Source organism: Diadema setosum, chromosome 7, assembly GCF_964275005.1.
Source record: "Diadema setosum chromosome 7, eeDiaSeto1, whole genome shotgun sequence".
NCBI lineage: Eukaryota > Metazoa > Echinodermata > Echinoidea > Diadematoida > Diadematidae > Diadema > Diadema setosum.
The window spans coordinates 26,689,350-26,703,881 of record NC_092691.1 but is presented as its reverse complement, the minus strand read 5'-3'; the positions used below and the strand labels follow the sequence as shown (position 1 = coordinate 26,703,881).

At 37.1% G+C, this 14,532-nt stretch overlaps 1 protein-coding gene across 1 annotated transcript in view; it reads left to right on the top strand.

Annotated features, from left to right (window-relative positions):
* The window catches only part of LOC140231150 (tyrosine-protein kinase CSK-like), a 48,660-nt gene that overhangs the window by 19,626 nt on the left and 14,502 nt on the right, over window positions 1-14,532 (top strand). Inside the window, exon 3 of the mRNA XM_072311300.1 lies at window positions 13,544-13,672. Within this exon, the coding sequence (XP_072167401.1) occupies window positions 13,544-13,672 (129 nt within the window). The remainder of the gene's footprint in view (window positions 1-13,543; window positions 13,673-14,532) is intronic.

Here is a 14,532-nt window from a genome sequence, read left to right as displayed (position 1 = left end):
GGTTTTGGAATGATTGAAACATCCAAAAACAAAGTAAAACAAAGCTTTTGTAATAAAGTGTGGGTCCCACACTTCATTAGAATTGCTCTGTTTTGGATATCCCAGCCATTTCAAAACCAATTTTCATCAAATAAACATTGAATTCCTCATGGAATTACATGCTCTTTCATATTTCATAAGAGGTTTCTAATTATCTCACCAAAAAAAATGTTAGGTCTCAACCAAAACTATACGATCCCTTTAACTCACACATCTGTAATGCAATGTTGCACAAATCAGTTTCCTTTAACACTTCAAAGAAGTACAAATGTTGTACTGTGGTATGAAAGTAAAAGACATAATTCTGTCAGGACTGTTGTACCTTGTTAAATACTCTGATTTGTGTTTTGTTTTTCCAGTGAATATCTCATTAATCCTCTTTTGTTGGACAACTTGCTATGTACTGTATGCACTTTCACCTGGACATGAGTGGTTTAGTTTGCAATGTGTTCCATCATATATGGAGAAAGGCATGTTCAGTTTTTGTCGAAGTGTTTTCATATAATATCTCATTCAGTTTGCAGTGATGAGATTGTATGCAAATAGGTACATACATCACCGAGTATTTTCTCTCAAGTGGCCACTTGTGCCGTTGTGCAAATGAGGGGTTGCAAATCATGTTGTGTCTGTCAAAGCAGCCTGTCCCTTGTAGTCAAGTGCATTGATGAACTAATGCTGTACAGTGTAACTGATTTTCAAATTCTTCTTGAACTTAAAAAAAAAAAGAAAGAAGAAGAAGAAGAAAGATTTCATTATGTACAATGTACATTTGTGCATCTTTTGTGTGTACATGTACTATGTACAGGTATCTGTTCCCATTGTATGTTTGTATGTTTTTTTTTTTGTTTTTTTTTGTTTTTTGTTTTTTTTAGTAACATGTTAGTGCTTGCACATTTAATTCAGATTATGAATAAGCTTGATTGTGGTATCAGAGGAGTTTAGCAGCAAATGCAAATTGCCATTCATTCAGTATATACACTGTACTTGGTAAGCAGTCCATGGTTTAGGCTGTGATTAAATCCATGGAGTATTTAATTGCTGTGTCATAGACCACATTCACTACTGGTGATCCACAATCTGTTCATGAAATGTTATTGTGCTGCATGGGAGAAGCTCTTGATATTACCGTACGTATGTGAATCCACATGGGTGAAATCTTTTGGGCCTCTGACGGAGAGTGCAGTCCCCAGAAGCTCTAGGGTTCTAGATGCTCTCAGGTGCTAACTTTAATACATGATAGTAGCCTTTGATTAAATGCTGTGTATCCTTTTGGATATTGCATACTGTACATTTTGCACAAACTGCAGGATGCTTAAACCTGTCATTGAATGGACTGCCCTGCACAGAAAAGATAAAAATATCCATGTTCGAGTCCTTGTATGCAGAGCCTTTTGTACTTCCTTTTCACTCTATGTGTATTGTAAGTGTGTATCATGCAAACATACACTGTATTTAACATTCATACTCTAACTAATCTGTAACAGATTGCATATAATACTGAGTTGTACTAATTAAGGTACAAAGTGTAATTTAGCAGTCATGGACAAATGCCTATTTTCACTGTTATATCTACTGCTAGTGCATAGATTGTAACATTCCTGAGCTCTGAATCACAGAATTTGACATGTTTCTACACGTGTATGCCATCTACACTAAACGTCTTGTAGTCATTTAATAGCAGGAAGCAAATCATGTACATTTGTATTATCCCCTTGGTAATCAGTGTAACCACTTAATAATGCATGCCACTAGCAATAAGAACAAAATAAATCAATATATCCAAATCCTAGTCGTTAAATAGCCATATTGATTGTTGCCTACAGTGACAAATGGACATTGCCACAGTGAGTTAATTTGATGAAGCGGCATATTAACTACCAGACACTGCGGGTGTGCCAGCAGAGATCTTAATAAGCCGGTCTGGCAATGGCAAGTTTCAAAAGCTATTTATCGTTCTAACTTTGCTGTATGATAGTATAGACCTTGCAGCAACTGGCAGCATTTGGGTGCTATACACTATCAAATGTCTTTACATGGCATTCCAGTATGCATTTAGTGAAGTATGAGGGGATCAAAACTCTGGCATTGAGAATAATGACTGGCGATATGAGGGATTAAAGGGAGAAACGGTCCATGTGTAAACAGTCCATGTGTAAACGGTCCATGTGTAAACGGTCCATGTGTAAACTGTCACAAATACTTCTGAGGAAGAAGCCAAGAGAACGTAAGAGGATATAAAAGCAATGAACCCATACCTTCATCCATGGTACCTCTTTTTTCTTTTCTATTTTTTTTTTTGTGTGAGTGGTATCTAGGGGAAAGGCGAGTTTACCTCTGGGAGCTCGGTGATGATGATGCACTGAGTGAACTCGCCGTGGGAGATATGATGAAGTTTGATGCGTAACTTAATGGGAATGGACACCCGGGCAGTAAGTCCTTCGTACTACCCACGTAATCAACTCCATCTCTTTTGTTTATCCCCTGTCCACCCTACCCCACCCTACCTTTCCCCCACCCCAGCCAGTCCCACATCCACGCTGATCATCTGGATGAGCGCTGCGCAGAGCCCGTCAGGCTAGGCAGTCCGAGGGACATCGTTGAGGCTCATCTTTTGCAGCTCTTTTGGGGGACAGAGAGGAGTGGAGGGGGTGGGCCCACAGCCAGCGGAGCCATCCAGCCTATGATTGGGTCGTGCTTTCGGTGGCCCCAGGACTCGTGGACGGGTCAGAGGACAAGAGGCAGAGCCTGTTGGGAGGTTGGATGCGGTGGTGATATCGCCAGGGTGCCTTGACCAGCATGTCAAATGTAAGTGCCGACCATCCCCCTGTGGTCCATCACAATCTACAGGATGCCCTTACTTTGCACTCCATTCTTTGGATGCTATCACATTCCTACTCATTCTTTGTTTTCTTTGTTTTCTCTTTTTTTTTTTATAGTAACCACAGGAATCTCATGTCAATATTTACATGATCTGTAATTCCTGTTTCACTCTGATGGTATCATACAGTATTTTGGGTAATTTGTAGGTTTGGTTTATTGTTTGATACTGCTGATTGTTGTTAGCGGTAAGTTTTTTTTATTTTTTTATTTCATGTGTATTGCAAAGGTCTGCTGTCTCCGTTTGTGAAGTGATCCATGATATCACTAATTTAGATGATTATTATAGACTGGCTGATTTTCAGAGAGAGGCACTCAAAACTTTATAGAGGAAGCCAAGGTATGTTGATTTGGGTGTACCGACCTACAATGTAGGTGTCTGTATTCAGATAACAGTAGAGATTTGCAGGGCTGTTGCTAATCCCACAACGTGTCGTCATGTACAGAGGTTAGCGCAAATCCGAGGTTGACATTAACTGGATGTACTGTACATGTGTGTGTGTGTAGATGCCGTGTCCGTCCCATCCATATGGTATGCAGAAGATCTTGACTCTGAACTCAGGGCGAAGTTTCTGTTCCCTCAAGTGCAATAATATTTTTGGTCTCCAGTCCGTGTTGTGATGGGTATTTACCTGATTAGTCTCCGTTCCTGGCTGCCTTTGCTCTTTCTGATGCAGATTTTGTGCCTGTGAGTGTTTCACCAGGGAGGTGAAACCTCACCCCTCCCCTTTTTTTCACTCAGCCAATGGACATTCTGCATAAATCTGTGAATTCAAATTACTGTAAAATATGATAATTAAAATTATATTCGCGGCATGATTTTTTTTTGCGAATTAGAGCCTACGGCCTTTTTTGCAGCATGAAATTTTCGCGAACTGCCACTGGCATTCAATGCATATAGTGTAGACAAGAACTTTCACGTGCATTTTAATTTTGCGAATCTTGGCGCTCGCGAAATTAAGATGCACATGAACATTCCTCGTTTTACAGTACTTGGTATTATTAAAGAACCCATCATTTGAAGTTTAAGGAAAGTCATACAATCTGTTCAAATGTTATGAATTCAAGTTTTGATGAAATCCATGTGCTGTCATTGCTGGATTTATTAAGAAGACTTCAACAATTTGTGATGTTACAGTAGGGCATCAATTTGAAGAAATAAAAGATGATTACATGAAATGTGATATTTTCATGAAAAAGAGCACATTCCCTGTACTTGTTACCAACATATAATGTCAAGGATAGGATTATTCTACCTGCCTTCTTTGAGAGAGGTAAGACAAGTGCTCTTTCGTAATGAAAATATGTTCAATTCTCTTTATTTTGTTCACAACTTTGAAAGAACCATCTCAACCTTCACTGGGATGTTCTACTAAATTACAGCAAATAATTTTGCATTCACATACTCCTCATACATGCATACAGTGTATTTTGGGTAAATTTCCCTTTTAAGATAGTTGAGGGCCTGAAAAAGTAATCTGTGACCAAAGTTAGATTGTGTGGCATCTGGCTTGTCCATACGTGGTCTTGAATCCCAGACTATTCTTCTGGACCTTTTGTCCCCCCCCCCCCTCCCAGTCATAGATTTGTTATCTAAATGAAATAAAAATATTTTTGATATATCTTGCCACACTCCAGAAGCACTTGTTTGGTTTTATGTACACCATTATCACTCCAGACTTGAAATCCTATATATTGCATTGTTTACTTAATACACAATCAACTCCACCAAATGAAAACATACCCTTACGACAAGAAGTCATAATAGCAATCGTGAAATACCAATTAGGAGGGTTATAAAGTTGCATATCAGTTTCTTTCATCTTTAAAGGACAAGTCCACCTTCATAAAGATAAGGATTGAGAGAATGCAGCAATATTAGTAGAAAACATCAGTGAAAGTTTGAGGAAAATTGGACAATCGATGCAAAAGTTATGAATTTTTAAAATTTTTGTGTTAGAACCGCTGGATGAGGAGACCACTAAGGCTCGTGATGTCATATGAGTACAACAGTATAAAGAAAATGTAAAGAAAATTCAACATATTTTCACTTTTTTGGCATAATAAAAGAGCTCTTGACTTGCCTCTTTCTAAAGGCGATGGGAATAATATTACCCATAACATATGTCAGTAACGAGTCAAGGGAATGTGTACTTTTTTCAAAAGATGAAATTTTGTGAAATTCTCTTTATATTTTCCTTATATTGTTGTACGCATGTGACATCATACACTGCAGTAGTCTTCTCATCCAGCGGTGACTGCACAAAAACTTCAAAAATTCATAACTTTTGAACGGATTGTCCGATTTTCCTCAAACTTTCAATGATATGTTCTACTAATATTGCTACATTGTCTCAATCCTTAGGTTAATGAAGGTGAACTTGTCCTTTAAATTGTTCAATGACCGGATTTGGTGTACCTTATAAAAATATTTCTACTTTTGTAAAGGTGACATTCACTGGGAGCCTTGTATCACTTCCCATGGTATCAGTAAATCATTGAACTTTATTCTCAGTCTTGAAGAAAGTATTGAAAGATCCAAATTTGAGTCATAGTGGATGACGTGTGTATAAGTTTTACTAATTCCGCTGCAGAGATTTACAATTTACTTTGACTGTTGCCGGGTGATTGATATCCGTAATTCATGAGCCTGCTCTTAAAGGACAAGTCCACCTTCATATACATATGGATTGAGAGAATGCAGCAATATTAGTAGAACACATCAGTGAAAGTTTGAGGAAAATTGGACAATCCGTTCAAAAGTTACGAATATTTTAAGTATCTGCGTAGTCACTGCTGGAAGAGAAGACTACTACAGTGTATGATGTCACATGCGTACAACTATATAAGGAATATAAAAAGAGAGTTTCACAAAATTTTACTTTTTGAATAAAGTGCACATTTCTTCGACTTGCTACTGACGTATCTTAAGGGTAATATTATTCCCCTTGCCTTCTGAAAGAGAGAAGTCGAGTGTTCTTTTGTTATGCGAGAGAAATGGAAATATGTTGAATTTTCTTAATTCTTTCTTTGTATCGTTGTACTCATGTGACATCACAAGCTATAGTAGTCTTTTCATCCAGCTGTGACTGAGCAGAAACTTCAAAAATTCATAACTTTTTAACAGATTGTCCGATTTTGCTCAAACTCTCACTGATGTGTTCTACTAATATTGCTGCATTCACTCAACCCACATGTCTATGAAGGTGAACTTGTCCTTTAAAGATGATATTATTGAACATATTTGCAGTTTTGTGTTGTTAGATTCTGATTGGTTGAAATCTGGGGGGGGGGGGGGGGCATAAATTTGACAATTGCCTATTGCCTCATAGTCCCTGAACTGCCCTATGGTGCTAAACTGCCCCATAGTATTAAACTGTCCTTTTTTGGTTTTATGCAGTATATTAGCGGTATGTACTGTAAATGCTTGGCTGCCACATAGCGTGAGAGGTGACCCTCGTCCTGTGCGATTGCAATGTAAAATTGTCTATGGCAGCGCCTTAAGCGTGAACTGGCTACGAGTGCGATTGCTATCAAAGTTAAACAAAAAATGTAAATCTATACAATTCAGAAATTGTAGCTAGTGCTTTTTTATATTGGGCATTGATGATATTATTTCCCCTTGGATTCTAAACTAGAGTGCTAGATGGGAACCCTTCAAGATGAGCACTGTGTTATGCCTTTGGGAACTAACTTCCTGAGATTGTCCAAATCTCCTGACTGAGCAGTATGAAAATATTCAATTTAAAGTGCATGATAAAGAGATACTCCATGCAGCACACAACATTGAGATTTTACTACATAATGTATGCTGTCACTTTTAACAAATTACATACCATGGTATAGCACTAACAATGCACAATAAATGATTATTCTGACACTATTATCTATATGGGATAAAGGTAAAATCCAGTTTTAAAAGAAGATTTCACATTTTTGAAGTAACATATATGGCAGCAGCATTTGTCTATATAATTATAAATGCCAATTTTTCAATAGCTTCATCTTTACAATATGTACATTGTATGCATTTAAACACAATTTATCAGGAACTCAGACTGTTATGCAGGACCGTACAGCCATAATTTTCAAGTGGAAACATTGCTAATTGAGTGCCTCTAGACTACAATTGCACAACACTCAATCTCTGATGGACTACAGTGTTCAATTAGAACTATGATTCTTTGAATATGCTGATTTTTTTTTCTTTTTTATTTATATTGAATAATTATGCAGTACCTTTTGCTATGGTGTATTTAATTTACAAAGGACAACAACCATCACTAGGTATTGGATACGACGCCTGACTAGCAATCAGGAGGTTGTTGATTAATGTGAATTTCGCCTGAGTATGTACACATATCATGCCCGTAATCTTTTATCGTGGCTATTACTCAAACACTAAATAATCAGTGTTTACAATGTATCAATACGTCAATGAAGGGCAATGTCAATTGATTGTCAAAACGTTTGCGTGTCTTGCGTACACGTGTATGTTTCAATTTCCTATAAGGAAGTGGTTCCAAACATATAACTATAAATAGTACTGACATGTATCCACAGTGATAACCTTTCAATGATTTCATTCATTTATTTCTTAATTTCTAACATATCTTCCATTAGCAATGCATTATATTGTTTTTCTTGTCATCAAGGAGTGCGTCGTTAAGAATGTCATATATATGCAGAAATGTAAAGTCATTCTTTGGGAACCACCAACAAAAACTGAATTATTCCAGCTTGAGATGAGTGTATGAGAGGCAAACAAGTCACAAGCCTTTTTCGAGGAATCTCGCATATTTATAAGGAAATGGGCATGCAGTTGTCGAATTTGTAACGAGATCACTGAAAGAAGTTTGGAATTTTCTACCGTGAATTGTGTTTGTGTTGATGCACGAGGAAACTGCTCTTATTGCATACAACTACATAAATTTATAAATCATCTACAATTTGCGGAAATATTGGCACCAGATGCCTTTCTGGGGTAGTATGTAAAGAAATTAAGCTCTGCAGAATCTGAAAGTGATACGATGTAGCTTCTTAATCAGGATACATGTTTAATGGCTGCTATTTTGTTACATGCTCATGCTCAATACCTGGGACCATATGATCTTCTGTACTTTAACTGTGCACAGGATATGAGTAACGCTGCGTATCTGCATTTCCTCATAGCTCTGATTCGTGGATGTAAGCCAGTGACACTTACATGTATAGGCGCGAGTTTCATTAATGCTTTGTGTGGTATCTAGGGTTGCATTGTTCTGACATGCTTGCGTGGCACAAAGCAGAGACCATCTGGCTAGATTTAAAAAAAAAAAATAGATTACGTTTATACCAGTGTTGTACATCCTCAAAGGAGAATGAACTTGCTGTCTCAGTCAACAAACCATATGGTTCCTTGTGGATGTAATGTAGAATATTTGGTTTGGCTTTTAGATGAATAAAAAATACAAACAGCTCAAGACTGTCCTGTACATCATGAAGTTCAGCTGCCAGTTCACCGATTTTAGGAAACACTATGATGATATAGTTTTGGTTGAGATGGGGATTCAGGTTTTAACTTTTTGTGAGACGATGAGAAACCACTTATATGAAAAATTAAGAAGTAAAGAGGAATTAAAGGTTTATTTGATCAACAAAAATCACTTTTGAGATGGCAGAGATATCCAAAAACAACTTAAAAAAAAAAAAAAAACTAAAGTGGTCTATCCTAATAAAAGGTGGGTCCCATCTTTATTACCTCTTTGTTTCTGGATATATATCTTAGCAGTTTCAAAACCAATTTTCAACAACACCAACAAAAAAATTAGATTGGAACTCTTAGAAGTATGCCCTTTAAAATTTTATATGTAGCGTTACTTGTGTTTTCAAATTATCTCCCAAAAAGTTAATAATTGAATTCCCTTCTAACCATTTCAACTGTACCATCCCTTTAACTGTCATGTCTCAGCTGGAATGTTTCCTGGTACAACCCTATAACATACACTGCCAGTGATCAGCTCTGGGGAAAATTCAGGAAACTATAATCATTTCCCTCTTTAAAAGTATTATTTGAACTGTAACCCAGTATACACTAGAAGTGCTGAAACGTACGCATGCCATTTGGTAGAAATTTGCACACATGGTTGAAAATCTTTTAAAAAGGATGCTCAAAATAGTATGCACTGCTGATATGCAGGTAGATGGAGATAAAACACTATACACTTGTATGTTTGTAATTTATCAAATTCAATACAGGTACATGTATCTCATTTTGTCAAAAAATCTTAATTGCCAAAAGCCTGTGCCTCAGAGTATAGATTAGTGTAAATTTGTGATAAACCGCGATTAAGGGCAATAAGGAAATTTCATTGTATTTGGAGACAAATACAATGCATTCATGAGCGATATTTTGTTAACAACCCAAGAACACTAAAGTGTGAATATGACCGCAGAAATACGCATTTGTCGATAGAAAGAGAAGTGGGAAACATCCATGCGGAAACAAAATTCCTAATCAAAATATACATGGTTATGCTTCTTCACAAACTACTAGTACTACTGACAAAAACTGGTCTGTGGCAAAATAATGGAGGACTGGATTAAAGTGTAATATGTTGTGTTGACATTTTTTTTTTCATACATAGACATCACTGATTTTTTCCAATTTTCAGAACAGTGCATATTTTCTCCATTTCAGAATGGTCCCTCTAAATAAACCATGTAAAAATGAAAAAAGAAAAAGAAAAACTGCTGTATAAATAGGTAGATAGAGTTCTGAGAACCATTGATCCTTTGCACTTTTCTGAGTGCTCAAAGGGTTTCAAGAAACTGAAATATGGTGGTAGCATGTGGAACATGATGTATGTACAAGTGTAGGATGGTCACCTTTTTTGCCAAGCTCTTTGTCATTTCATCACCACTCCACTATATGCACTAGTACACACTCTATGTGTGCATGGATGGACACATGTGTGTGTTGATACTGCACTGGCTGTAATTTCAGTCATCCAGAACAAGACTTCTCCAGCGTATATCTCCCTGAATAAGAAGAAAAGCAAACCCACACAGAAGAAAGTAAACTGATATCTCTTTAGAACCTACATTGTAGGTATCATTACCTTCAGAGCAACCTCACCTGCTGTTTGTCCAAAAATGCATGTGGATGAAGTTTAAAGGCTGCAATCAGAGAAAAGAGCTTGTGACCTTTAAATTGCTGTGATTTCTTTTTTTGTTGTTGTTGAAATAATACGGTATTCTTTTTTTTATGTGCTTTAAAAAAATGACGAAGAGAAAGGTGATAATATAACTGCAGTATGCACAGGGAGAAGTTTAGAAATTGTCCTTTGTTATTTTGAATTTGCAGGATTTGCTACGAATTTGCCACGATCAGCATGGCAGCTGAACAGGAAATGGGGAATCCTAGTTCTGTGTGTTCAGAGAAGAGGTCAGATGGCAAACATTTGACAATGCCATGGAAACTACACTTTCATAGAATGGAACTGGGCTAGCTGATTAGTTTTTATTTTTTTTCACTCCTCTGTCAATTTTCCTAGATTTGACCCTCTCTGCAGTATAGCAAAGGAAATGTAAAGTGGAAAGAAGAAGAAGAAGAAGAAGAAGAAGAAGAAGAAGAAGAAGGAGAAGAAGAAGAAAGAGCTATATCAGAGCAATAATAGTCCTGCAGTTTGAGTCTAGCAGTGCTCAAGGTTATTTTCATGTTCCTAAATAGACTCAATGTATTGAACAGATTTTCCCAGTACAGTAAGATTCACACAATAAAAGCGAAATTATCAGATTGATGATATTTAAAGCGCCTTGAGCATTTAATCAAAGTGGAGAATGGCGCTATAGAAATTGTATGTATTGTTATTATTATTATTATTATTTCAATGCAGATCTGAAACGGAGATGATTACATGAGGCTAGCAGTCCTTAGGCTGTACATTGTGCATTTTGTGAATTGGGGCTTGTAAAAAAAGAAAATCAAGTTGCCATCTGAAAAAAGGAAATATAAAATTTGTTGAGTATTAGCCCCTTTCAAGAGAAGAGTTATTCAATAGAGCAAATACCCACCTTGTAGGTGATGTGCATGTACTTTGCATTGTGTTTACAGGAGGCGATGCATCTTCATGTCCTTGATTTAATGAATATCAGCTGGCTCTAAAAATTGTTCAGATAAAAAGACAGCAAACATATAACTTTAATATACACTTCCTAAGCATTACTGCAAGATGTGACAGCCACACATTTGAAAGTAATGATATTGTATCATTACATCCAATTCTTGTATTGTGATTCTGCAAGATATCAGATATTAAGAAACTCTTTGTGGCAACTTATGACAATGGCAATGAATTTTCATGTCCTTGATTTAATGAATATCAGCCGACTCTAAAATTTGTTCAGATAAAAACACAGCAAACATATAACTTATACACTTCTTAAAGATAATAAAAAGTTTTGGTACCTCAAAAATTTCCCTGAATTTCCGTGTTTCAGGTTAAAGTATCTATCATATAACTAACACTGTGAGACTTACTCGCCCCAAAGTGCTCTCATTTCTTAGTAATCATGCAATTAACTGCGACCAGCAGCCCCATACGCATAGCGTAATGGGGCTTCGCATTGTAGCATTCAGGATCATGACAGATTTAGTATCGCGGGTAAATATCAACTTAAAATCCGCAAAATTCTTCAATTTGAAGACTTACCAATTAAGTTGAAGTCTTGAAAACAGGCTTCGAGCAACGTTTGGTTCTGCCAATAGTCCCTTTCTGGTCGAATTGATGACTGAATGTGACTCTGTCGAGAAGACCTTGGGAGAGCTACATACACTGATTACTACGGCCAGCGCATACGCACACATCACATGCGAACAAATTTCAAATCCATGAACGGATAAGATGTTTGTGTGCGCATGCGCTGGCCGTCAATTCAGTGTAGCTCTCCCAAGGTCCTCTCGACCGAGTCACATTCAGTCATCAATTCGAACAGAAAGGGACTATTGGCAAAACCAAACGTTGCCCAAAGCCTGTTTTCAATACTTCAACTTAACTGGTAAGTCTTCAAATTGAAGAAATTTTTGGATTTTAAGTTGATATTTACCCGCGATACTAAATCTGTCATGATCCTGAGAGCTACAATGCGAAGCCCCATTTAGCTATGCGTGTGGGGCTGCTGGTCGCAGTTAGCTACACAGTATGCGTATGGGGCTGCACGCTGCTGGTCGCAGATATCATGCAATAATGGTTTCGCACAATACGTGTACTACCTTGCCGCCGCCGTACGGCGGCGGCTCTGGTACGAAACCATTCTTGCATGATTACTAAGACATGAGAGCACTTTGGGGCGAGTAAGTCTCACAGTGTTAGTTATATGAAAGGTACTTTAACCTGAAACACAAACTAAGACAAGGAAATTCAGGGAAACTTTTGAGGTAATACCAAAACTTTATATTATCTTTAAGCATTACTGCAAGATGTGACAGCCACACATTTGAAAGTAATGATATTGTATCATTACATCCAATCCTTGTATTGTATTGTGGCAACTTATGACAATAGGATGATACTTTGGTATTCAGTATACAGCAGAAGGAAATTCAAGTGATATTTTCTGTACATGTGTGCAGCACAAGGATATGATGAATGGAGAGCAGCCAGCGTGATATTGCATCCCAGTACTTGAATCTGCCATTATGGTCATCAGAAGACTGCATGGTGTTTGTTTAACTGCAGACCAAAACGTGGAAGTAATTTTAGTCTCATTTTTTTTTATCTAGCAAGCCTTTCAGGCAAACTGGATATTAGCCATGAGATTACTGTGTGTAGCATTTGTGAAGGAAGCAGGATACTCTTGAAAGGAATAACTTGGTAAACTGGGGGTACTCTATATGCAGCACTAACTATGTGAGTATAATGTTCAGTGTATGATGTGTAAAGACAGTTTTGCTGCTCATCTCTTGGTTTGCAAGTATGTAATTCCAAGATAAACATTTAATTCATTGCTATGCATGTTGACTTTATTCATAATATTCTATCTAAAGCAATGCGCATCTAGGCATGTTGACTTTATTCATAATACTCTGATCATCAGTTACGTGGCCAAAAGATATCTAAATACTGAGTGTGTGCCATATATTTTGTAGTAATATTACTACCGGTACCATTTTTTTTCCCCTCAGATTACTTGGATACGCCCACAAAAACTCTTCCAAACCAAGATTGCCATGTGTATTGATAATCCTATTATTCTGAATGTAAACATGTTTTGCTCAGTCTAGGGAAAAGTCCATTCTGATATCTTTTGTTTGTGAAAGTGCTTTTAAAGCTGTGATTAATAGAAGATATGTCACTGGCAGAATCTTGGTTTGGAAGTTCTTTTTTTTTTTTAATGGGCGTATCCAAGCAATCTGAAGATTGAAGTAGTACTAGTAGGAAAATACTGAAATACGTATACAGCACTTTTTTTAGTCATTTGACTACATAAAGTGATGTTTAGGGTATTGTAAATCAAGTCAACATGCATTTAATTTGCATTATGTAGATCCATTAAAGAATAGTTTATATAAAACATTGTTTTTGAGTGGTACCCTGTGTCAGAGCTAGACACCTCACCATCGTGCTCAATCTTCTTTCTGTCACAGTCCAATGCAGGGGGCATGTCGTGGTTGCCAGGGACCGAGTGTATGGCCCGGTTCGACTTCAGAGGGGCCACGGCGGATGACCTCTCATTCAGGAAAGGAGAGGTCATTACCATCATCAAGGCCACCAAGGTACTGTATGCCGGCTTCAGTTAAACTGTAAAACCAGAAATATTCGTGGCGTGAAACTTTCAGGATTTGGAGCCGGCGGCCTTTTTCACAGGGCAGGAAACTTTCCCGAATCGCTGTTGGCATTCAATGCATTGTGTAGGCAAAGACTTTCGCATGCATTTCATTTGAACATCATGAATCTTGGCTCCTCACAAAATTCATGAAAATTTCATGCACGCAAAAATTTGTGGTTTTACAGTATGGGCTCAGGGTGATCTGTGCATGAAGCATTGCATTTATTACCACCCCAAAAGTATCAAATGGAATTAGGTCAATTGTCAAATATCTAGGTCAAATTCAGGAATGTTCATGTATCTAAAAAAGTGCAATGACTTGAGAATTGCTTGTGTGTGTGTGTACTTGCTATATTAAGAAGCGTAAAATCAAAGAAATAGCTGGATTTTACTATTAAAAAAATGGTATCACCAACTACAATGGCACATCAGCATCATGCCTATCAAGTGTACTTTAGATGTATTGGTACAATGTAGTCCCTTCTCATTTCTATATAGTAAGAATTATGTATAAATAAACTTCCAATCCAAGTCTGTAAGTTGACTCTGATACACATAAACTGAATTAGACAAACAATGGTACATGTACATGGGTATCTAGTAAATGTGGACATAAGATCAAAATAATGTTTAAATTACTATACTTTTCTCCTAAACAGTGCCATTGGTTGCAGCCTCATTTGAAGCTGATATCATTGCTTTGAAATTTTCTCATTGGATTGTAGGCCTACACCAAAGATGTCATAGAAATCATATTCGTGGTTGATGATTTGATAATTACAATTCCCTCTTCTACATGTATGTTAA